This window comes from Agelaius phoeniceus, chromosome 1, assembly GCF_051311805.1.
Source record: "Agelaius phoeniceus isolate bAgePho1 chromosome 1, bAgePho1.hap1, whole genome shotgun sequence".
In the NCBI taxonomy this organism is placed as follows: Eukaryota; Metazoa; Chordata; class Aves; order Passeriformes; family Icteridae; genus Agelaius; species Agelaius phoeniceus.
The window spans coordinates 50848902-50872575 of record NC_135265.1 but is presented as its reverse complement, the minus strand read 5'-3'; the positions used below and the strand labels follow the sequence as shown (position 1 = coordinate 50872575).

The following is a 23674-nucleotide window of genomic DNA, read 5'->3' as shown; positions in this document are numbered from 1 at the left end:
TGTAGTAAGATAGTGACTGACTGGAAAAAATGTCTCTGTCTCAGCTGGTCTTTTTAGGGTTCAGGAGAAAAGGCAGAAGAGAACTTCAGATAACTGGGTGGAAGTCAGGGAGTGTATAACAGAATACTTAATTTTCAAAACGGCAAAGCCTGGAGTGGAACATGGAATAGCCTAGAAGTGGCTGTGACAAAGCACCTATGACTTAACTATAGGTCCTGAAATAATATATTTTATTTTCTGCTGCTCAGAGACCAAGAACAAATAATAGGATTTATTTGATCTCAGCCTATACTATTCTTGAAATTGTGGAAGGGTTCATATGAACCTTGGATGACAGATTTATCATAAGGCTATATTGTCTGTAGAAAAATGGAAAGCCATGTTTCACTGTGGTTTGAGTATTCCAGTCAGTGAACTCTAGGGTGCAGAATGACTTGAGTGGTTTGGGCTGGAAGGAATCATCTAGTCTATTTTCCTTGTCTTGGCCAGAGACACCATCCATTAGATCAGGTTGCTCAAAGCTCCTTTCAACATGGCCTTCAACATCAGGCATCCACAACTTTACTGGGCAGCTTGTTCCAGTGTCTCACCACCACCCTCACAGTAAAGAATTTCTTCCTTATATCCACTCTGAATCTACCCTCTTTTTATTTAAAACCATTGACCCTTCTCCTGTAACTACAGTTACTAGTAAAAAGTCTTTCTCCATCTTTCTTATAGGCTCCCCATATGAATGGGCAGACTCCAGTAAGATTAGGTTGGTCCTTAGTACAGCTCTCTTGTTTGTGGGCTAATTTTTTACATTGTCATTTTCTGTTATGTTCTTAATTTTGTTGCTTTGGAGGATAAGACATGTTAAAATTGCAAATGTATTTTTATGGACTTGTGTAAAAATGGATCATCTCTGCTTGAAGATTTCAGTGGACCTTTCCAGGTGAATATGTTCCTTCACCATAATATCATGAGGCTAATGAATTGGTAGCCATCTTTTCACTATGTGCCAAAATTTGTTCACTTAAAATTCATGGGAGTAGTGCATTTTCTTACTTTCTGTTTGTTTCATTCACAATTCATTCAATATTTATTCTGTGTTCTTTCTTCCCACCATTATTGACTGTATGTTCTCTTGCTGGTAAAATGATGTTGAAGGAAGTGGTGTTCTTCTACATAGCAAAGAAATAAATGTAAGCATATGCTTGCCAGATAGAAAAATTCTCTGCTACCAAAATGCCTTGGTCTTTCAGGTTGCCTGTAATAGTACAAGTTTGGAAGAGTTATTGATAACTGAAGAAAAATTTGTTTGTAGTATCTTCTGGTTAATCTTCGATACCCATAAGGGTGTTTGTTAAACAATGAGCTACCACAGAACCCAGAGTTGCTCAGAAGTACTGGAGTTTTACTGTTGAATGGGGAGGAACTATTTACACTTGCTGGTAAATAGTGTCTGCTGCTTCGAAAGCTTTTTGCTGTCATGTTTTGTTGTTAGTATTAGAGTTCTGTTGTCAGCTGCACTGATCTAAGTACCTACAATCTTTGGATAACTCTGGGTACTAACTGTCTCATTTTGTGGTGAATTGCTAAATTATGTTTCTTAGTTTTGGTATTTCACATCTTAAGATGGATTTCTCATCTGTGTAAATGACAGTATTTCAATGAAATAATAAATTTTGTGTCTTTAGTGTGGATAAATTTAGACTGTCATATAACATGTATGTTTTCTTTTCCTATTGCAGGTTATCCTCCTGGGAAACATCATTTTTTGTGTATAAAGAATATCTTGCTGAGGTGCTGCAACTGAGTTTAGAATGTTACTTGACTTGTGATTCTGATGGAGGAATAACAAAAGCTCAGGCTGCTGCACTGGAAGACTTTACAGGAAATACAAAATGTCATCGAATAGGAGTCAGAACCCGCATGGACTTAAACAGATTGGTCTTGACCAGATATGGGATGACCTAAGAGCTGGAATTCAACAGGTTTACACCAGACAAAGTATGGCAAAATCCAGATACATGGAACTCTACACGTATCCTAGTGCCTATGATAGCTAGTGTTCTCACTGCTGGTAGATTACAGATAGCTTTTTACTTTTTTAGACAGAAAATTGCTCCATAACTATTTCACTTAATGGCTTTTAAGAATTCATGGTTTTGTTTTGAAGATTGGCCTTTTCTATTTATTACTGGCAAATAGCAGGAACATTTTGTTATCTGGAAAACTGGCTTCCATAATTATTAAGGCTACCTCTGTATTTCAGGTTTGATTACTGTTATCTTTAATACAGCACATGTTTAAAGAGATTTTATTATTAGGTTGAATTTTGAGTCCACAATGCACACAAAGAAAACAGAAATTCCTTTTCTTTTTTCTGTTAATCTCTGGCATTATGCTTCAGGTGTTACTGATAATCATGTCCAGTTACCTGGAAATTTTTCAGTTGTCATTCTCTATGTAATACTTTACTCTTGACTTGATTGTGTAATTTTCCAGCTGGAGTGAGAATGTCTCCAGTGGATTTTGCTTTAATTCCTAGCTTGCATCAGAGAGTTATTTTCCAGCATCTCTGGAAAATACATTCTGGGTGTTATTATAAGATGCTGGAAGGCGGTTAACCTCCTTGTTCAAATGCACTGAGGTACTGTTTGGAAGATTGTAGGAAACTTGTTTCTATCAGGTAGTGTATAAGGATTTTTTCAAACCAATATGTAGCAGAAATATGTCTCTTGTTGTATTACAGCTTAGGTGTTTGACTTTAGGATTCATTTAGAAAGGAAATTCTTCTTTATTTCGCCTATAAGGTGCCATGTAAATGGATTGCATGACCTTTGTTTTGCACCTTTTGTTCTGCCTTGACTCTTGTAAGCTTGTATTGCTCAGTAAAGTCAGCACTGCTTAAAAAGGTGCTGGTCTACACACTTTGCTGTACATAGGATAGAAATGATAATATACATTCCGTATCATTAAGTAGTTCTGCTACTTTTCTCTATCAGTATTTAGAGTTGAGTTTTTTTAATGAAGTTATTATTCTGAACTAATTTCTGTAGCTGTTGCTGGCACTGATTTGGAATTGCAGCATGTAAAATTTTAGTCTGTAATAATTTTTTTGAAAGGACAGAGCTTTTATAAAAGAAAAAGGAGCTTGAAGGCTATAAACCAGTCAATTCTGTAGTTCCCTGGACTTTCTAAGGAGGTAGAAAAGTTTCTCTGTATATGTAATCTTAGCTCAGCATGCAATCTTTTCTATCTGTGCCTGCAGAATCCATGCTCCAGGCTGTGGTGGGAGAAGCCCTGAGCAGCCTGCTGAGTGTTTCTAGGATACTTCTTTAATAGCAATGGGAAGATGAAATAACATCTGTATAGGGTCAGTACTTTTCCTAAGATTTAAAATTAGTGATTTCTGCAGCACTAGGTTCAACGTTGGTTTTGACTCAGTGAAATAGCTCTGTAAAAGTTGAATGTCTGATAGAAATTTGACATGCAGTAGAAGCTCTGAGAGTTTTTTCTTCTGAGTGCCTTTAATATATTCTTGTTCAGGAGCTCTGTTAAGCAGGATAGCTGAAGACTAAGTACTGATTATAAGGGTAATGGTTAGACATGGGTTTTTTTCCTCTCCTGATGTTCTCAAAGATGCTCAGAATGAAGCTGTAAAAGGGATATGCTCTCTATTAGTTACTCATTTCCTCCTTGCTTCTGCTTTGAGGAGTTGTTGGTATGAAAATAAGGACTGTTTATGTTAATTTCTTAAGTGAATTAATTTAGGGGGTAATTTTGGTGGTCAATTTGGATTTTTTTGTCCAAGCTTTTGGACATAATAGTTCGATAACCCAGAATATTTGATACTGGTTAAGCTGAGTATTTAATCTCCTGTGAAGATAGCAATGCATTTTGCATTCTATACCAAGTACATGTGTTCAAAAGTTGTGCTTAAAAGATTACACCCCTTTCAAAGCAGTAACTGTGACATATTTGCCCAGTCTTTGTGTACAGCAAGTCTTGTAGTCGGGTAGATGTTTATTTCAGGAAAGTTTGCTTATCAACCAGCTTAGTTTGGAAAGCAGAACAGCTGCAGTTGAGTTTCAGTTGCAGCTGTAATTGGTCTGAAGATCAGCTGTACTTACAAGAATGTCTTGATAATTGATAGTTTAGTCTTTCCTCATCCTCTTTTGTCCTCTTTCTCTTTCCCCATCCAACCCCTTTTTTTTTTTTTTGCCAGGATATTGCTCCTGATGTGGATTTCATTTCATCCCTTTAATTTATAAGAGGGGGAACCATGCATATAAGCAAGTCCTATATCTGTCCTATATCCCATTCAGTCCTATATCTGCTATCAATTTTCAATCAAAATTGATTGGAGATGTGGAAGATATTGTTGTGCCTTGGTCAAGTCCCTCTGGAAAATAATTAGAATAGGTATGCAATTCAAGCATTTCAGACCTCTGTCACACCTGCACTTGTTTTCTTTGTTCAGAGGGTCTCTTTGTGAAACAGTAAATTCATCTCTTGAGTACAGGCTGGAGCCTGTGCTTAAGGTGGGTTTTTTTCCCCTTCATTTCAGAGGGAGCAGAAACATGATGATTATTCCAGGAGTTTTTTAGATCTGAATATTGAAGACGTGAACAAAATATTTTGTTTCTGAATGGTGGTTACCAAGGTCCTCATCTGTACTTCTTGTAATTTAGATTTATTTGTGCTTTTAACTGCAAGGTACCTTTTTTTATGAGATCAGATGATCAAGTATTTCCTTCTTGTGTGATTTGTTGTTTTGGTGTTTCATTTTTTCCCCCCACATGTGAGATTCTTGAAAATGAAATCTAGATGTTTTTCTGTTCCTTACTCAGATATTATGTAATTTCTAGTACTGAAGAGCCTAGTCGTTCCTATAACAGTAATTAACATCATCTGACAACAGTATTACAAGCTAGCTCAGAATTACATGTCAAACATTGACTTTATGCCAAAAAGAGAAATAGCCAATAAAATTAACTAGATTTCTAGGGACAATAGACCTAACAGCACTACTAATATTGTGAGGGAAGGGCCTGTTCACCCTGTTTTCCATTTAGTGATTATGAGTTTGGAGGCTGTGATCCACAGGACTCTCTTGTTAAAGTCAGTGTTTAGGGGTATATGTATACAGAATATCTCCTGGTGCCATTTAGTCTGTTTGGAGGAAACTTCAATTACTCTGTCCAAGAGAAAACTGTATTTTGTATAGCAAGTTTTGGGTTTCTGTTTTGAATTGTTGGTTGAAAACTTATTACTTAGTTTACTAGAATTATTCTTATTCAACTTATTTATATTGCTATAGGCCACTTGTTTTTATAGCCACCTCTTCTTAACTCCATTTGGCAGTGATAAAATATTCATACATCTTGTGCTATTTTCTTCTCTTTTGGCAGAAAGTGATTCCCATTTTTCAAACTAATTGTATAGTGAGCCTGCAATTTATTTTCCTCAAACCTCATGGTATGAGAGAATGAATGGGGGTTTGCTGGACATTTGCATTAAAACTCAATGGAGAGAATGAAAGGGGTTTGTGACTTTTCTTGTTTTATGTATCTTAAGAAGATTCTCAGGCCAAGTACTAAAATGTCAGAAAACTTTGCTGCACTGTATCAAAGTAGTGTAATTTTTCACAGTGACTTAGACAAAGAGCTGAGTAACTTTGCTAAAATATTACTTTTTTTTAGAAGCACACATCAACAATTTTCAGATAGCATTGGTGAATGGAAAGGTTAGTGGTGTGCTTCTCTCTTGTACGTGTGGACTCTTTGAAATGCCAAAATTTTGACATAAATTCATGCTTTCACTGCCCTGATTTACAAAACATAACCTGAGAAGCATTTTTAGGGATTCTTTTAAACAATCTAGTTGATTTATGCCCATACAGAACAGATTAATCTTTTTGTCCAAATTTAATATTTAAAGAAAATTTGAGAAAAATAAGATAAGTTTAAAGAGTCCAGTTGTTATTAATTTATAGCAGATGAGACTTATATCTGCGTGAGAATATCTTAAAATGTTGTCATTGGTAAGAAGAGTTTATGATACTGTGGAAGGTATGATGTGGTTGTTTAACTAAGATATGAGTTGCAATGTCCAGATTGCAGTGTTCAGATTGGCTTTCAAGGCCTTTCAAATGTTATATACATAAAAATTACACTATTGATTTCAACAGGTTCCTAGAATACCTTTGAGTAGTTGATTGGCATCATTATCATATAGGTCTTATGTGGAAATTTGAAGAAAATGACTGAATTTATTATTACTTAAAATTTGCTCAAGTCTTACACCAATAAATTGATCTTAAAAATGTGTTTCTTACATTATTCCATTATTAGCCATCATTTGTAAATATTTTTAAAATAATTGCCTGAAGTTTGTCTAGGATAGGTAAAGGCTATGCTGTTCTGTCACATTTCATTATTTTATGAAAAATCCTTACTTATTGTGATTCAATTTTGTTCACTTATTTTAACAAAACGGTGGCTACTGAATAACTGTTGGATCAAATGTAAGTAATTCTATATCAGAAAAGGTTACTGTAATCATTTTATAAAATGGGATTTTTTTTCCTCACACATTAGCAACTGATATAGGAAGATACTGTGTTGAACATTAAATAAAGTGTAGTGTGCTTGCACTTCAAAAATACCAGATGACTCAGGATAATCTGTCTGTTCATAAAATAGAAAGTGTAAATATATTTAACTTTTTTTTCTCCCTGTGAGTAGATTCAGCACCAGTAGTATATTGACCAAAAAAAAAAGCAAAACCATTAAGCCCTTTTCCTGACATCCTTTCCCAAGATCTTCTGTAGTTGCTTCTATTGCAATCTTTTTTCCTTGTTGAATTTCTGTATTTTAGTAGGATTTTAGATCAGCAGATGCATATTAAAACTGTGAAAATATTTCATTTTCTAATCACATGAATCTGTTGTTACCAGGCAGCATGATATGTTCTTGTTTTTTTCTTTCTGCACAGATTATTATGCTCTTTTTATGCAGAAAAGATACTGAGGTGTTAGGGCATGCGCTTCTTATTTACATCTCAGACACTGTTCCACTTTCTCTTAAGATTCAATCACTCTAAGCCATCCTTTCACTTCAATGTCAAATCATCTAAGGTCACTTTGGATACATCAAGGCAGCCTCTTCTGTCTGCTAGTATTAGTCCTGCATATATTCAATATCCTATTTCATAGGACTTCTCATGTTCCAGTTAGTGTTTGTGTGAAACATGAAGGCAGAAGTAAATCTATTTGTTGATATGTTCAAAGGGTACATAATAGACCTTTTCTTGTGTGGAAAGGTACATATAATTGTATGCATTTGTTTGTATTTACAAAGATTGCATCTTCAGTTTGAAAGAAGGGCAGAATATGTTTATATTTGTGCAATCATTCCCTTTCTTTATGCACTCTTCCACAATGACGGCTTGCTGTTCTACTTGCTTTTTATAGTAACCAATAATATTCTGTTCAGAACCAGCCTCTGTCAATGCAAAGAAAGAAATTTAAAAGCAGCCTCAGTTATGGAAGGTCTTACGCTCCCTGGCATAAAGGCTGTACACCTTGTTTTTGCATTTGGCTTTTGTAACTCAGTGTTTCTCTGTGATGCACATGAGTTTATGCTGTAGAGAGAGAAACAAGAAGTTATCTATTAGTCTTCAGATGGCTTTTGCTGAAAGTGTCTCTGATCTCAGACTTGTAGAAACCTGTTTGAGCTGAGTTATGCCTGGATTTTCATAGCAGCTGCATGACTGATGCTGTAATAGCTTCTCAATGTCTTGCCTCAGTCCTTCCTTGACTAAAATGGTTTGTCTAAAATGGAGTGATTTAGCTGAGCAGTTGTATCAAATATAAAGACTTAAATGTATCAATGTATCAAAATATATCAATTGAAACTTAATCACAAGTGGTGAATGTGTGGGGTTGGGTACAGGCTCTTAATTTTGTTTGTTTGCTTTCTCTGAATTGCTTTGTGGGGGTAACCCTTACTTACTGGATGATGAGCTGAACATAGAAAAAACCTCTTGCTGATACCTCCCTGAAAAGAATGAAGGTTTCTGGGGTGCTTGTTTTACTGCTGCTCCTCACAAAGCTAAAATGAGTGTTCAAAGCACTTGTTCTGAAAAGTGATTGGTTTTTTTACAACCTTATAATTTCAAAAACTCATGCAAAATTCCTTCATCCGTTTGACTCACAAAACATTAAAAGTCATGTAGGCATGTCCGCTTCTCTTAGGTTCTCTTACGTCTGGGGTAATCCAGCCTAATCTTCTGGATTTCACCAGGACTTCAGTGGCTTTAATTTTGAAGAAAATATGTAAAGCTGTTCTTTAGTAAATATAATAAGCTGTGTTGTTTGTATTAGAAGTAGTTCTACAATAATACAAAGCTTCTGTATCCTTCCCTAGCAATTTTCCTGTCAGTGTTTGCAGTAATTCTCTGTATGATGTTCTTGCATGGCTTTGGTGTAATCTAGGAAAATACAGATTTTTTACAAAAGTGGAATTAATCTCAATTTAGTCCTGCAGGCCAGCTACTGAGCCTGAAGTTAATTACTGCTTAAGGTCTGTGAAATAGCAAATTTATGCCTAAAACCGATCTTTATAGTAAAAAGACTAGAAGTAATGAGAGAGAAATTGTGATTGGACAGTTGTTTGGCTTGTGTTATTGTGAGCATCTCTGCATTGTAGTTTTCTTCCGTGTTCTGTTAATTCCCTTTCAGTTCCTTTAATTTTACAATTAAAGGAACTTTCTGTTCCTCACACAGACTTCTTCCAGTTATGTTAATTTTTCATAGCAAAATGAAAGAACTCTGGGGACCTGGCTGTGTTGGGGAAAAGTGAATAACTTATTAACTCAGCAGAACTGTTTGCTTTTAAAAACTTAAGCAAAACTGAATGATTTAATCTCATCATTGTAGAGTCTGAGTGCTTTCTTGTTGTGAGTTGAATTACACAAGGGATAGTTTTTCTTATATAATTTTGGTTTGCAGTTGCTTCTGGAGGAAAGAACCTGTATGGATTACTTTGGTACGTTATGAGGGCAGAAGGTAGATGAGAGTTGACCATGGCATGCTCAAGCTTGTGTTTTGTTGGTATACTTGCTCAAAAAATGTATGCAGTGCTGCTGAAAGAGCCTGTTTCCCTTCCCCAGTGTGGGCACAGAAGTTCAGATCTGCTTACCAAAGGGTGTGGGGCCAGGGACCACCACTGGTTGTAGTGTTGGTTCCTTCCCCTGTCCTCATGACTGACGGCCTGCATGAACCCCCATGCTGCTGGAAACCAGGTGGCAAGGAAGCTCTCCAGCTGCGTTGTGTGTTAGGACCCTTTCCTCCAGTGGAAGTGATCTTGCACAAGGCCTTAAATCCTTTAGGGTGTGGCAGCATGGGATTTCTGTTTTCCTGTTGCCTATCTTTAGAAACTGAGCCAAGGCTGTCAAAAGTAGTGTAAATTATATTGGTGGCAGAGGTGGTAAAATTAATTTGTCTTTGGCTATATTTTGTTTTGAAGACTTTTGGAGGAGAATTCTGAAAAGGATTTTTCATCTTGAACAGCACAATGCTGAATCATTTTCTAAACTTTCTTGCAGTTTTCTACCTCAAATTTATTTTAGAAAAGTAAATGAAATTTCTCCTTCACTGTATGGAAGATGTAGAGGTTAGAGGAAACTGATCTTGATCTCTTCCTCCTGTAAGTGGTTTGTCTGCTGGGCCAAATCTGAAGTTCAGCAGCCCGAAGCTTGGGGATCAGCACAGCTTCGCTCTAGTTCAGACTTTTCTTTTGATGAATTAACTTCTCTGCTTGTTTTGGTATGCAAATTGCTATACAGAATAGTGCAAACACCCCCAAAAATGTTTCCTGGTAGCTGTTTGCATATGTATATAACTTCCAGCATACCATGCATTGAGGGATTTATTTTCCTTTCTGCAACTAGGAATTCTTTTCATAGCATTCCCCTTGTGATTCTCAGATGGACTGTCATACACTTTGTTGTAAGCAGCACAAATCTGATTTTGTTTTGAATATGTCAGTCTTTCTGTCAGTTGCTGGCTCCAGCAGATGGGGGGACAGATTGTAAACAAAGTGTGAGAGAGCATGCTTTATGTAGAATATGTCAAAGAGTTACACTTGCAAACTAACTTCAGTTTGACTTGTATGGAACAATGAAACTAGAGCACTTCAACAGTGCTGTCTTGGACCCTTTGGCTAGCAAATCTCAAGTCAGAATAAAAGGTAAAGATGAGCATTACTGGAATTACTTTTGTTGCAGCTCTGAGGTGATTACTGTCAGACATGGACAAAAGGTCTCAGTCTCTGTGTTTACTTTACAATGAATCCTGGGTTTAATAGTAAAATATATGGGGTAAGAAAAAGGCTTATGTCTTCTAATCTTGGCCTTTTATTTTTCTGAAGGCTGTTTTGATTGTTTGTAGAGATGAATAAAATGTTTTTGTCAGGCAGTACTCTCAAAACTGCAAGAATTACCCTTTATCTGGTCAATCTTCCTATTTTCAGGCTTGCTCAAAGCCACTTGGGATAAGAGAGGGGAAGGAGGCAAGACTGTCAAGGGGGTATTTGTGAATCAGCCCTGATTTCCTAGTATCATGATGGAGAGGTTTTCCATAAACAATTTAGAGAAATTTATATATTAGCTATTTTAAAATTACCCTGTTGGGTAACAGGTTACCTGCTTTTCTTAACCTGCTTTTCTTGTTTGTGGCAAGAAAGTAAGTTGCATATCTTGAGGAAAATGGTTGTGCTGTTCTTGTTCTTCACTTGAACAGAAAATTCTGAAATCAAAGTGTAGATAGTAAAAGTAGCAACAGTGCCAGGGAATTTGACCAAACAAATGATTAGGAGGTGGAAGAAATCATTAATGTCCAGGAAATTAGTGGCTGATAAGAGGCTGATAAGAGGCTGATTAAAAGTTCAGTTGCTTCAATTCAATACAAATGAAGTCTTTATGTTGTTGGTTGGCATTGTGAGAAATTTACTTACTTGGCATCTGGATGAAGTAACAGATAAGAAATAAACATACCCTGTGTATTTTCAAAAAGGGTTAATCTTAGGCGAAGAGCATTACTTTTTTGCACAGAATGCAGTGACTTTATAAACAAGCATGTAAATATAGACTGTGAGCATGCTTTCCATGCAGTTTGATGTGAAGACCCTGAGCCTTGTTCCTGGTGGCATGCAGGATACTCTGATCATTAAACCCAGTTTAAGGGTATGTTTTGTCTACAAAGTGTTTTATAAAATTATTACAAGGAGGTTAACTGGATATTTGGAGACAATTCTTGAGCTTTACTACTTAGAAGCAATCTGTTTATAATGACTGTAATGCATCATATATTTGTGGGTTTTATTTTTTTATTTTTTATTTTCTTGGTATTTATTTTTGCTGATGTCTTGCCATTTTATTGTGCTGGGCTTTGTGAAGGGAAAGATGAAAGTCAAGTCTCTGCAATATATTAATTTCCTAGTTCATCGTGTGCTGTGGAGGAAACCTGTCTAGTGGTTAAAGCTGGGTCCACTTGTATTGAAAGATAAAGTTCTGGAATGGTCTGCTGGTGGAGGTGGTGGAGTCACCATCCCTGGATGTGTTTAGAAAAGACTGGATGTTGCCCTCGGTGCCATGGTTTAGTTGAGGTGTTAGGGCATGGGTGGAACTGGATCTTGAAGGTCTCTTCCAACCTAGTGATTTTGTGGAAACACAAAGCCAAGTTAAACATTCTTGAATGGTTGATACAATGTTTTCTAACAAGGATGTGACTTAAAAGCCTGTCCTTGGACTGGCAGTAGAAGAGTGAGCACTCAGTAGCTTCATTCCTTTTGGCTGATTTTTGTTTGTGTGAGTCACTAGGGTGATTTTGATTGTCAGATCTGAGTTCTCATTGAGTTCAATCTAGGTGGTACCTAGCTAGTTTATTTTTCTTGCTTGTGGAATGCAGCTTCTTTAAGGATGCCTTCTTATTTGAAATATTTGGGGCAATGTGACTTCCACTTACTACTTTGGAAGAATTCTGAATGCTTGAGTTTTTTAGATCAGAAAACAGAATATGTTCCTGAAATGTTACATTACTGTTACAGCAAGTCTGCCAGGCTATAGTAGTATAAGAGGAAAAAATATTGCTGCCACTTGCTAGGGTCATCTTCTGCATCTCTGATACCTGGCTTAAAGGTGTAAAGAGCAGACTTCCTACCCTGGGACAATTCTCAGACTTTTCAGCTAGACAGCAGTGAAGTTGCAACAAGAACTCTAAAGGTAATCAAGAGACTTCAGGGACTTGGGATTACTGGTTAAGAGATCAGAAGTTGAAGTAGTTTTCACACCTTTCTCTTTCCAGTTCCAAGAAGTGATGAAGGAATAAACAGGAAGAGCTGAAAGATCAATACTTGGCTCTGAGCCTGGTGTCAGTGGCTTTTTTTTTTTTTTTAAACAACCTATTGCTGGATTTATATGGCATCAGACCTGCTGGTGACAGACATGGTACACCTGTCTCAAAAAGGGAAACATATCTTTGCAGATACCAGAGTTACCAGGTCTTCTAGAGAGAGATTTGAAAAGGAAAAGGGATAAAACCAGGGGGAAGCATGCCAGTGTTTGGGGGATGGTGTGCTAGTGAGGTCCTTCAATCTGATATCTCAGGGAAGGTAGGTGGTGGAGATCCATGTGGCAGCAAAGAAAAAAGGGTCCCTGTGTTAGAAAACACAGAATTGCCTGGTCACATAAGAATTAGGGCTTCTAGCCAAAAAAAGAGATGGTGGGATCAACAAAGCCCAACCAAGTGCATTTGTATGAATGCATGCAGCAAGGTAGCAAGCAGGCAGCCAGTCACAAGCCTTCTTTCCAAGGGCTGGAGCCAGTTCTGTTCAGCAGTGCCTGAGACAAGGGGATCAAGTGCACCCTCAGTGGTTTGGCAGAGCACACAGAGTTGGCTGAGGGTGCTGATCTGCTGGAGTGTGTGGGGGATCTGCTCTGCAGGGGGGTCCAAAGAGGCAGGACCAGTGAGCTGAGGCCCGTGGTACGAGGTTCAGCAAAGCCGAGTTCTGGGTCCTGCACTTCAACCACAACAACCCCAGGCAGTGCTGCAGGTTGGGAGAAGAGTGGCTGCAAAGCTGCCATGTGGAAAAGGACCTGGGGGTGCTGCTCTAACAGCTGTCTGAACATGAGCCAGTATGCACCCAGGTGGCCAAAAAGGCCAATGGCATCCTGGCCTGTATCAGCCATACAGTGATATGTATGCATATATCATATGCAATAGTGTGGCCAGCAGCACCAGGGCAGTGATGACCCTGCTATACTTAGCACCTCGAATCCTGTGTCCAGTTCTGGGCTTCTCACAACAGGAAAGACATTGAGGGGCTTGAGTATGTCCAGAAAAGGGCAACAGAGCTGGGGAAGGATCTGGAGCACAAGGCTGATGAGGAGAGGCTGAGGGAGCTGGGGGTGTTTAGCCTGGAGGAAAGGAGGCTCAGGGGGGACCTCACTGCTCTCTACAACTACCTGCAAGGAGGCTGTAGCAAGATGAGGGTCATGTCCTTCTCCCATGTAATAAGCAACAGGACAAGAGGAAATGGCCCTAAGTTGCATCAGAGGAGATGTAGATTGGATATTAGGAAAACTTTCTTTACTGTAAGTGTTGTCCTGCATTGGAATGATGTGCCCAGATAGGTGGTGGAATCAATGTCTTGAGGTATTTCAAAGACCCTTCGGGTGATTAGGGAGATGGTTTAGTGGTGGACTTGGTGGTGCTATATTAATGGCTGGACTCATCTTAGAAGTCTTTTCTGATCTAAACAATTCTATGACTCTGTGATTTTACACTCAAATTTTGGGATTAATTTGTAATCTAAAATTGGGTTATAGTGAATCTCATCTCATGATGTGTGTTTAAATGTGTGTGTGTCTCACCATTACTGCTTTCCAGGTTCCTCCTGTGTGCCAATCTTAAGTGGCCAAATCTTTTATAGAGACTGGTATTTGAAAGAATGCAAAAGTATTCTCTTGTGTTTTCAACTACTGAATGTTGCTTGAGGCTAGTATTGAAATTTCTTTCAGTTCAAATGAAAGCTTATGTATTTATAGAAGACCAGTATAATAGATCAAATAAATTCCATTTAAATAATCTTATCAGCAAATTCCACTGCTTTGTTTTCTTGATGGTCTTGTTAAATAAGCGTTAAATTAATTTAATGTTGGGGTCAGTACTTGCAGTGCTCTCAGTCTGACACAATTTTTCTGCAGATAATTCTGCTGAAAGTTACTTAATTTTCTTAGCTGTGATTTGATTTGATGTAGGCTAGTGCATCTTGTAATGCATTATGTTTAGGTCATTCACAGTTGTATAGATAATAGCTTATTGAAATTAGCATTGTTTTTTAATTGTGTTTTTAATCTTATGGTGGCACATGGATTCCTTAACTTTCCTGTCAGTCATGTTTATAACTACTGTACCAGTGTACACCAATCTAATCAAGCACGGGGAGCTGGAGTACCTCCTTCTAAATCGAAAAAGGGCCAGACACCTGGAGGTGCTCAGTTTGTTGGCTTGGAATTGTACAAACGGCTAAAAGAATTTCTGAAGAACTACTTGACTAATCTCCTTAAGGTAAGATGGGGTATGAGATGGATCTGCACTTGTAGTAACATAAACTGGGGTGAGAAGAAAAGTTGTAAGGCTAGAGGTGTATGCAGCCGCTGGAAGTAAACTGAATAATCTTAAAAGGTGCTTTTGTCTCCATAGCCATTAGAATGTTTTGTTGGCTTTACCTCAGACATAGATCAGTCCCTAAGTTTGCACCTGTGAGCTGCTTTTCCTCTTCAAGCCAAAACAACATTCCTGTGTTTTATAGAAGTAATGTTACGTGACATCTTAAGCTGTCCTGCACTTGAGCAAGAATAGCTAGGCTTTCCAAGCAATTAACCAGCATATTAGGAATGCTGAAAAAATGGATGCCTGTCATGTTGAAAATGCCCGATGGTAGCCTTTATTTTAGTTTAATAAATAAACTACTAATAGAGCCAGATATTGTCTTGCATCCAGAGGGACGGGGATGTTTTCTGGAGCTTCATCTGTGCTATGCATTTTTTTCCCAGCCTTTTAATTTCAAAATCTCATACTGGCTTTGTGCTTTACTAATGTAGAACTAAATGTATTAGCAATGTGTTTCCTGTAAATGGTGTGGGTTTATTACACAGTCAGTTTGCATACCCTGATATGCCTTGGTTGTACCTTAAAATCACGCAACAGTACTAATAAACTTGTAATTTCAGGATGGTGAAGATTTGATGGATGAGAGTGTGCTGAAATTCTACACTCAACAGTGGGAAGATTATAGGTTTTCAAGCAAAGTATTGAATGGGATATGTGCCTACCTCAATCGACATTGGGTTCGTCGTGAGTGCGATGAAGGTCGTAAAGGAATATATGAAATTTATTCAGTAAGTAGATTTTGAACTGAGTGATTTGTCCATTCCATCTGCCATGTTTGCGTTACCATTCTATAGATCACTCCTTGAATCTTGTAGGAGGTGCATAGACATTCTGTAGAAGTGGGGAAAGTGGCATCCTCCCTCCTTTCCCTACTCCTACCTCGGTATATTTGTAAAAATTCCAGGGTCTAAGTCTGTGAGATGTTTCATCTGCCTTGTTGGGACTTCAGCAGTAGACTATTGAGGGTTGTCTGAATGTTTAAAATGTCTGAATTTGCTGCTTAGTGTTATCTGTGTGCCTCAGCATGGCCTTGTCATCCCACTTAAAATTCAGCCAAGCATTTCAAACACCAAATGAAGCAGTAAATAATATTTTTTTTTCTGACTTCAATACATTTCTACAAATTTTTTAGCATCCAAGCTGCTAAGATTCAGACAACATTTGGTTTGTAGTGTAAGTTATTTTGGTGCAGTTCTGAAAGATTGATATGTGATCTTGATAATTTTTTTGTAATGTGAGGTAATATAAATAAGAACTTAACAGTACTTCTGTATCCTAGATAACTAAAAGGCGTTTTTTTAAATAAAGGAGATAATTATTGTCCTTACTGGTGAAGCATTAGGAAAGTGCTGTTCTGTTTTCCTGCTTCACTTCATAATTCTGCATATGGTAGAAAATCAGTTTGTATCCTTAGTTCCCTTTCTCTTGACTTTAGCAGCCTAATGCTAAGGGACTATGTCAGCTTGAAAACTGCCAACAAAAAAAGCTGTGTGTTTTCAAAGTCACTCAAAGTGGGTTTTGTTAGTTTCCAGAGCTGGCAGTGGATCCCCTGGTAGAAAAAGGAACAACTTAGTAAAGGTAGTGATAAACCCAGTTGTAATTTTATTGTGAAACAGTCTCATTGCTTGAGAAATGTGTGTGCCAAAATATAGTTTTAGAAGTTCTCATTAGCTTGCATACTTGCATACATCAGCTTTCCCTAAAGGGAGTTACCCTACATGTATATGTGTATATGTAAATATTTTCTTCATTCCATGTTCCTTCTCCCCTCTTTTACCTCTAGCTTGCCTTGGTGACCTGGAGAGACTGCTTATTCAGGCCATTAAATAAGCAGGTATGTGTATATTAATATATTTTAGTGTTATTTTATAGGGTTAATTTCATATATTGTAAGTAACTGCTTCAAGGAGCCTGGGGGGATGAGGGTATGCACAGACCTGGAAAATAAATGGAGACTTCTGCTTCTCCTTTGTGATACTAAAAAAAGATAGACATTTGAAGGAATAAGCCTTTGTGTGTGTGATTGAACCTTGATACCAAGACTGTTCTGTTATCTCTCTGCTGAGAGGACCCTTGGCTTTTTTTTTTAAAGGTAAGGGGACTTGAAGTAGCAATTTCAGTGGTTACTAAGCTAGGCAGGAGTACAGGCTGATGACAGTCATGTCTTAAGGTTTGGGAGTCAGGATTGGATGAGAACAGATAGGGACAGGCCAGGATTTTACTGTGGGTTGTTGAATTTACACTGATGCCTGGGAGACTCAGGTCAGCTAAATGTTTAAAATTAGTGAATCAGCACAATACAACACAAGGCATTCCATCACAAGTCTTGGGTACATGTGTAGATTAATTTCACTTCTTGTCAGTACTTCATGATGAAGTGGTTGCAGCAGATTATTTGTCCAAAGAACAGGTGGTTAGCTCAGGTCTTGCTACAGTATAAAAAGAAGAGAAGTTTGGCTTTGAAGGTGTTTTTTTGAAATTAAAGAAAAAAAAATACTAAGCACTGTAATATCCATATACACCTTACCGCTAATCAGGCTGTAATTATGTTGTATAACTTAAAGGAGTATCATTCTCTGTAGGAACTTTATATGTTCAGATCTCCTTAAATGTTGTTCCCAAGGTGCCTGACTTTTCTTGAATATGGAAATAGACTCCTAATTAAGTATGGTGCTTGATCTACCAGCTGCTTTCTCTGTGCTTGACTTAACTTTTAATCCCTGTTTCCTAAGGTAACAAATGCAGTGTTGAAATTGATTGAAAAGGAAAGAAATGGTGAAACTATCAATACAAGGCTGATCAGTGGAGTTGTACAATCCTATGGTAAATGTGATTTCTTTAAGATTCTGTTACTTTCTTAAAAATAAATAAATTTATGTACCCTATCAGAGCCCAGAAGTAATATCCCACCTCTTCATATGTCCAGTAAAGATTTTTTTTTACGGTAATGTCAATGCAGTTCTGTATTGTTTAACTTCACATTTGACTGATACTTTATACAATAACAGATGATTATACCGTATTTGTGAAACTTGAGAGTGCAACTGATAGACAAGAGTGTTCATCATTTCCAAATCAGTTATTAAGGAGCTACATCTGGAAGTGGGGAAGGATGGTAGTTTGCATTGCAGAGTGGGGTTGCTTTTTCCTTTTGTATAATATTGAGAGCATTCCCATCCAAATTACTGACTAGTTTCATTAATAAAAGCAAAAGCATATAATCTGGAACTCTTAAGAGGGAAAAATGAAAGGAGAATTTGAACTAGCATTTGAGATAGTGAAATTTTCCAAACCCCATAATCCTGCATTTAAGAAATGTATCTAAAAGTGTAGTTGACATTAGTAATGTCTTGTGCTGATATTTTTAAAATGCAAAATCAATGTACTTTTTAAAAAGTGGTGCTGATGCAGTCCCAGTTGATTTCTTTCATCTAAGTTAGGAGGAGTGTCCTTGTTTATTTGCAGGAGACCACTTCATAACAACCAATTTTTTTATTTCTTGGTCTTTTTTGTTTGATTGTGATTTTTTCCTTTAGTGGAGCTGGGGCTGAATGAAGATGATGCATTTGCAAAAGGACCTACACTAACTGTCTATAAAGAATCCTTTGAATCTCAGTTTCTTGCTGACACAGAGAGATTTTATACACGAGAAAGTACTGAATTCTTGCAACAGAACCCAGTCACAGAGTACATGAAGAAGGTAAATTACTTAATCTGCTTTGTGATTTTTGTTTTTCTGGATACCAATTTTTTCTAGAGACAAAGGAATATAAATTCTGGGCTTTTATTTTCAGTTGCTTAAAATGATGGTTATTTTGCAGAAACAGATAGCTTTTCCTTGTAGTGATTTGCTTCTCTGTTTATCTGGTCTGAAGTTTGTCTCCTTACCACATTTTAGTAGTACAGTGAGAGTATGGAACCTTCTGAACAGTCAAAACAGAAGATTAAGTTAAAATAAATTCAGATTTTTTTAGACTTCCAGACACCAAAACAATAATTCTGCTTTAATACCACAAGTTTACCATTCATGTACAAGGAACAGTGTGTTGACACATTTATTGAAGTACCTTCCTGAGCAAGCTGGCTAAGGAAATACATCATTAATTAGCTTTAGTTCTCTCAGAATATTTTAGTGTCATGAACCCCTTCAAAGTACTTCTCATCAACAGAGGCCAGATTTAAATTCTGAACCTGTCTGTAGTTTTGGGGATCCCAGACAGGGCAACTAAGGGCAAGCAGGATAAACCTTGGCTATTTCTGGCCTGGTTATTAGGTCAGTCCTACTGACCCGGTAGTAGATAGGTCATCTTCCACCTTGGACAAGTGCTGCTTCATGTGTTTTATTCTCAGTACTTTTCTTCACTTTCAGAATTGCTGCTTTTTTATTCCCTTTCAGCTTAGTTAAAAAATACGAGAAATTTTCAAGTATGTAATGTGCAGATACACATCCCTCCCTGCAATATTCTTTGTGTAATGCTTTTTACCACAGAACACATCCTTTCTTAACTCTTGGCATTAAAGTCAATTAATTACCCAAAAAGAAAAAAAAAGATTGGAGGGGAAGTCCTAGAAATAACACTGTAAAAGGAATTGTGCCTTTAGTAGTTTCCCAATAATTACCAGACCCACCTATGTTTACTTTTCTGATGTTGAATTAATTATTTTTTGCTACTTCCCTTTCAAGTTCTTGTTTTAACTTTCATCCTAATGTATGTATAAAGAGAAATTTCAGTCATTCAGAACCTGAATGACTGGCTCATCCAGACTTCCTTGGTACAGGACAGTAAGAAGCTGTCTGAAGGTCATTGCTATTTCAAGAACTAGAGATTACAGGCAAGTAGAAATAACTGATTAGTACCCCAAACAATCCTCAAGGCTTCAGAAATACACAAAGCAACTTGCTTTGCTTGATGCTGAAAGCACATACAAAGTTAGCAGGCAGCAGGGGAAATGTTCAGCAGGAAAGTGTGTATGTAGCCTTATGTATCTGCTCAAATTAATATATTGGAGATGTATACAAGCCATTTGGGCACTCTTGGCATCTCCTTACACACTAGTGGCTGTAAGATCTTACAAGTAATCTGATGGAAGCATGAACTGTGAACAGAGTAATCTGCTGTTAGTACACTTACTTGACATTCTCATTGGAGCACTGTACTTTGAGTTCTGTCTGGCAATAAATAGCATTGCAAAATAAAAAGAAACCTTGGAGTACCCTAGGGCACACCAGCATAGCATGACTGTTACCCTATTACAGGAGAATTGTGGTAGTGTCTTGTAGAATAGTTAATGAAATCTTAACTAGAGCTAGGATTTGTGTATGTGCTTATATAGGCAGACTTACTGAGTTTAGAAGGATTGTGAATTTTTCTTCTCAGGCCAGAACTCATGAGTAAAGCTGGCATAGCCTGATGTGCTGTAGGGAAAAAGGTCAGTATTTTTTAAGACTGTTCCTTGAAATATAGTGTTCCACTGAACTTCTCATCTTTATAGTTGACACAAGTGAAGATACTGTTGTGTGAACTAATTATTTTTCCCTTGTTTCTGAATTGTGACTTTAAAAGGAAAATGGAGTTATAAGAACACCAAATAAAACAGAGAGTATAAGCAAACATGAAGTTGGAGTAAATATTTCTTTTCATAGAAGAGTTCACAATGAGAGCTGACCATTAACATTAAAAGCGAAAGTCTAAGGATATTTTAAGAAGCAGCATCAGAAGTGGTGGAATTTCCTGAACTACAGAAATACAGAATTGATTAAATACAGGCTAAGTAGTTCCAATGTTCATGAGAAAGATTTGCTTCTATTTGCTCTAAGTAAGGAAGTTGTTATTCCTTACTGGTAAGAAATTGGCAAGTACTCTGGAGCTGGAGCTTCTATCCCTTCTCAAGTTACTGATTTCATTTCCTATTTTTTGATCAGTACTGGTTTAGCTCTAGGAGACAGTAATCCAGGACCATTTCACAGGACATAAGTGCAAAATCATTGCAGAACAAGTGAAGCTAACAGTGACTTAGATGATTTAAAGTGTCTATGTGTGGTGCAGTGCACTTGCAGTGTAGCTGTTCCTTTTTTATTGTCCAGAATATGATCTTTCATGCTTACTTGTTACTCTAGCATACTAAGACAATGAATTAACCTAATTCCATATTCTTGATGATGTTGTTAATTTAAATAATTCGGGCTGATAAGAAGGCATACGCCCTTTATCCCTAATAATGTGCTTCAGTTACAAATGGTTTGTAATGTGAATCCTTAACACTTTTGCAAATGAAATAGAGGTAATTGTTATGTAAACAATTTCAGTTTTACATTTCAGCATAAGTTCTATTCTTTGAGTGACATTTAGAATTTTAGTTTGCCAGGAAGATACGCATATGTAGCATTTCATATGCCAAATTAAATGCGAGTATAATTTAAATGACTGTAGTTTATTGGGAAGCTTTTCTGTGTAAAAGAATGTAGATGAGACTATTCAAATAAATTTGTCATGGGCATAGTGTTAAATTGTAGTTTCCTGCCTTTTAGTTTTGTGGAGCCGTGAAATACATTCATGTTTGTCTTAAACAAAACTACCTCTGTAGCTGGAGAACTTGCTGATCCTAAAACTGCCAGCATCTCATGTCAGAGGCTTTCTCTTTTTCTGACAGCAGATTTCCATCTGTAAACTCCTTATTCACAAGCAACAGGAAAACAGTTCTGCTGTGATTCTCCCCCGCCATTTAAACAGCACATTGTATTTTCATCAACATAAACATCAATTCCAAATGTATATTATGATTCCTGGAAAAATAACTGCTAAAGTAGGTGGTTCACAACACCAGAGTAGAGAGAAGTTTGCTTCTTGTTGTTGTTTTCTAGAAGAATGGACTGAACAGTCACCTGTTTTCTGCTGTTGGATTCGTGTTCTGCCTTCCCTGTGGGTTTCATGTTTATGTCTGTGTTTCTGTAGGCCGAAGCTCGCCTTCTTGAGGAGCAGCGTAGAGTTCAGGTATATCTCCATGAGAGCACACAAGATGAGTTAGCACGAAAGTGTGAGCAAGTACTCATCGAAAAACATCTGGAGATATTTCACACAGAGTTTCAGAATTTGTTGGATGCTGACAAAAATGAAGGTAAGGAGTTTCAAACGCTGGCTTTAGGCTTAGAGCTCTCCTCCCTGATGAATTGTGAATAATGTAAAATCTGGTGCTAGCTAAATGTCTTGTGTTCAGGAATTAGAGTAAGAGAGAAGATAGTCACTAAACTGATGGACAAGCAGGTTTTAATTAAATCAGCATGGCTGATGATACTGCTTCAAGGACCCTACCCCAATCCCAGATATTAAGGCAGAACAGCACAATCAGACAGTTTGATTTTTCTTAACATAGCTGGAAGAGTTTCAAGAGCACTTGAGCCATTTTTCCAGCAGGAGCTGAAGCTTGTGTGGGAGAGGTGGGAGGTGAAAAACAGACCAGTACTCTTTCCAGTACTTTCAGTTTAATCTGTGGATCTTCCTGAGTCAGCACTGAGAATTTTAAAATCCAAAGTGTTCAGAAGTATGTATTGGAAATGTTTAAAGAGGAGTAGATGCAAATAAGTAGCTTTTAAAATAGAATATATAAAATACATAATATTGCATTTAGAGCACAAGGAAAGGGTGGAAATTATTAATTGATGAGTTAATTTTGGCTATGAAAATGATTCTTATATGTTGTCATAGAGAACACATAGAATAAAGACTTCTTCAACACTTCCACTGAAATAAGTGAAGATTATCAGAGTTTAGGTATCTTTAAGGAATTGTCAATTGTGTTGGTTTGTATTAGTTTCTTCAGGAGTTTGTAGAGAGCACAAAATAACAGCCAGAACTAATTCCTGTGGATCATGCAGATGATAAGGATGAATCACTATTCTGATTTCCCAGTTGGGGAACTAATTAAATCTGTATTTTAAGTCTGAGTATGGCTGTATAGCTGAAATACTGCTCTTATGAAAGGGGCAGAAGGAAAGAGCTGTGGTTTAGTAACTAACGATAAAATTGTTCATTTGAGAGTTTTAAATTGTAACTATGACTCTGTCTCATTGTATATTGGTCTTAAAATAGCAACTACAAATTATTACTATCTAAAATAGTCATGTTGATAATGAATAGATGCTTTGAAATCAAAAAGGGCAATTGAGCATGATTAGTGGGTCAGAAGTTGGCTGATTCAAATGTAAATAATCTGTACTAGTATTTGAGTCAGATGTTGTTTGTGTTGGTAAATATTTACTCCATAATTGGAAGAGATTTTAATGGGTGTTGGTTTGTGAAATGACTTCATAAATGACTAAATGACTTCTGACAATTGAAATAGCAATAGAACAAAAAAGAAAGTTTTTTCTGGACACAGGACAACTTCACAGACTTTTTTTTTCCTCCTACTTTATCAAGCTCATAGGTTATGTGAACCCTTAGTACAATCACTTACCATAGTGATGCAATTCCATAAGTTTGTCAGGGTAAAAAAGAAAAGAAGTATCTTGTGTCTTGGGCACTGTCTAGTTCTGTATCTTTGGGTTTACTTTCATATGGATTATTTCTAAGATTAACTAGACTTTCTTTAAAATGCTTAATTTTTTTCTTCTTTTTCAAAATATTTTTTCTTCTGTTATCAAGCTTCACTTATGGAAATTGTAGCAGTTCCCTTGCCCTTTTTAAGATTCATGAGGTTTCAAGATTAGAAAATTTATTTTCAGTGCCAGTCTGATAATTCACTCTTTAATCACAGTAATCAGTTCATTCTCCAATTTGTGATATACTAGCATAGCCTTTGGTAGACTATCCTAAACTTACAATAAAAGGTTGCTCTTGATTAAAATATTTATTGCTTTGCTCTTGAAAAGAAAATACACTGGTTTTGAGGTCCTTCCATGCAAACTGTGTTTGAGAATATCATATTACAGGCACTCCTGTTGGTGTTCTG

General features: G+C 37.0%; 1 protein-coding gene across 1 annotated transcript in view; it reads left to right on the top strand.

Annotated features, from left to right (window-relative positions):
• The window catches only part of CUL1 (cullin 1), a 52443-nt gene that overhangs the window by 13351 nt on the left and 15418 nt on the right, over positions 1 to 23674 (top strand). Inside the window, exons 2-8 of the mRNA XM_054629503.2 lie at positions 1734 to 2026; positions 14446 to 14620; positions 15286 to 15453; positions 16509 to 16559; positions 17458 to 17548; positions 18262 to 18425; positions 21679 to 21841. Coding sequence (XP_054485478.1) covers positions 1887 to 2026; positions 14446 to 14620; positions 15286 to 15453; positions 16509 to 16559; positions 17458 to 17548; positions 18262 to 18425; positions 21679 to 21841 — 952 coding nt within the window. The 5' untranslated portion in view covers positions 1734 to 1886. The remainder of the gene's footprint in view (positions 1 to 1733; positions 2027 to 14445; positions 14621 to 15285; positions 15454 to 16508; positions 16560 to 17457; positions 17549 to 18261; positions 18426 to 21678; positions 21842 to 23674) is intronic.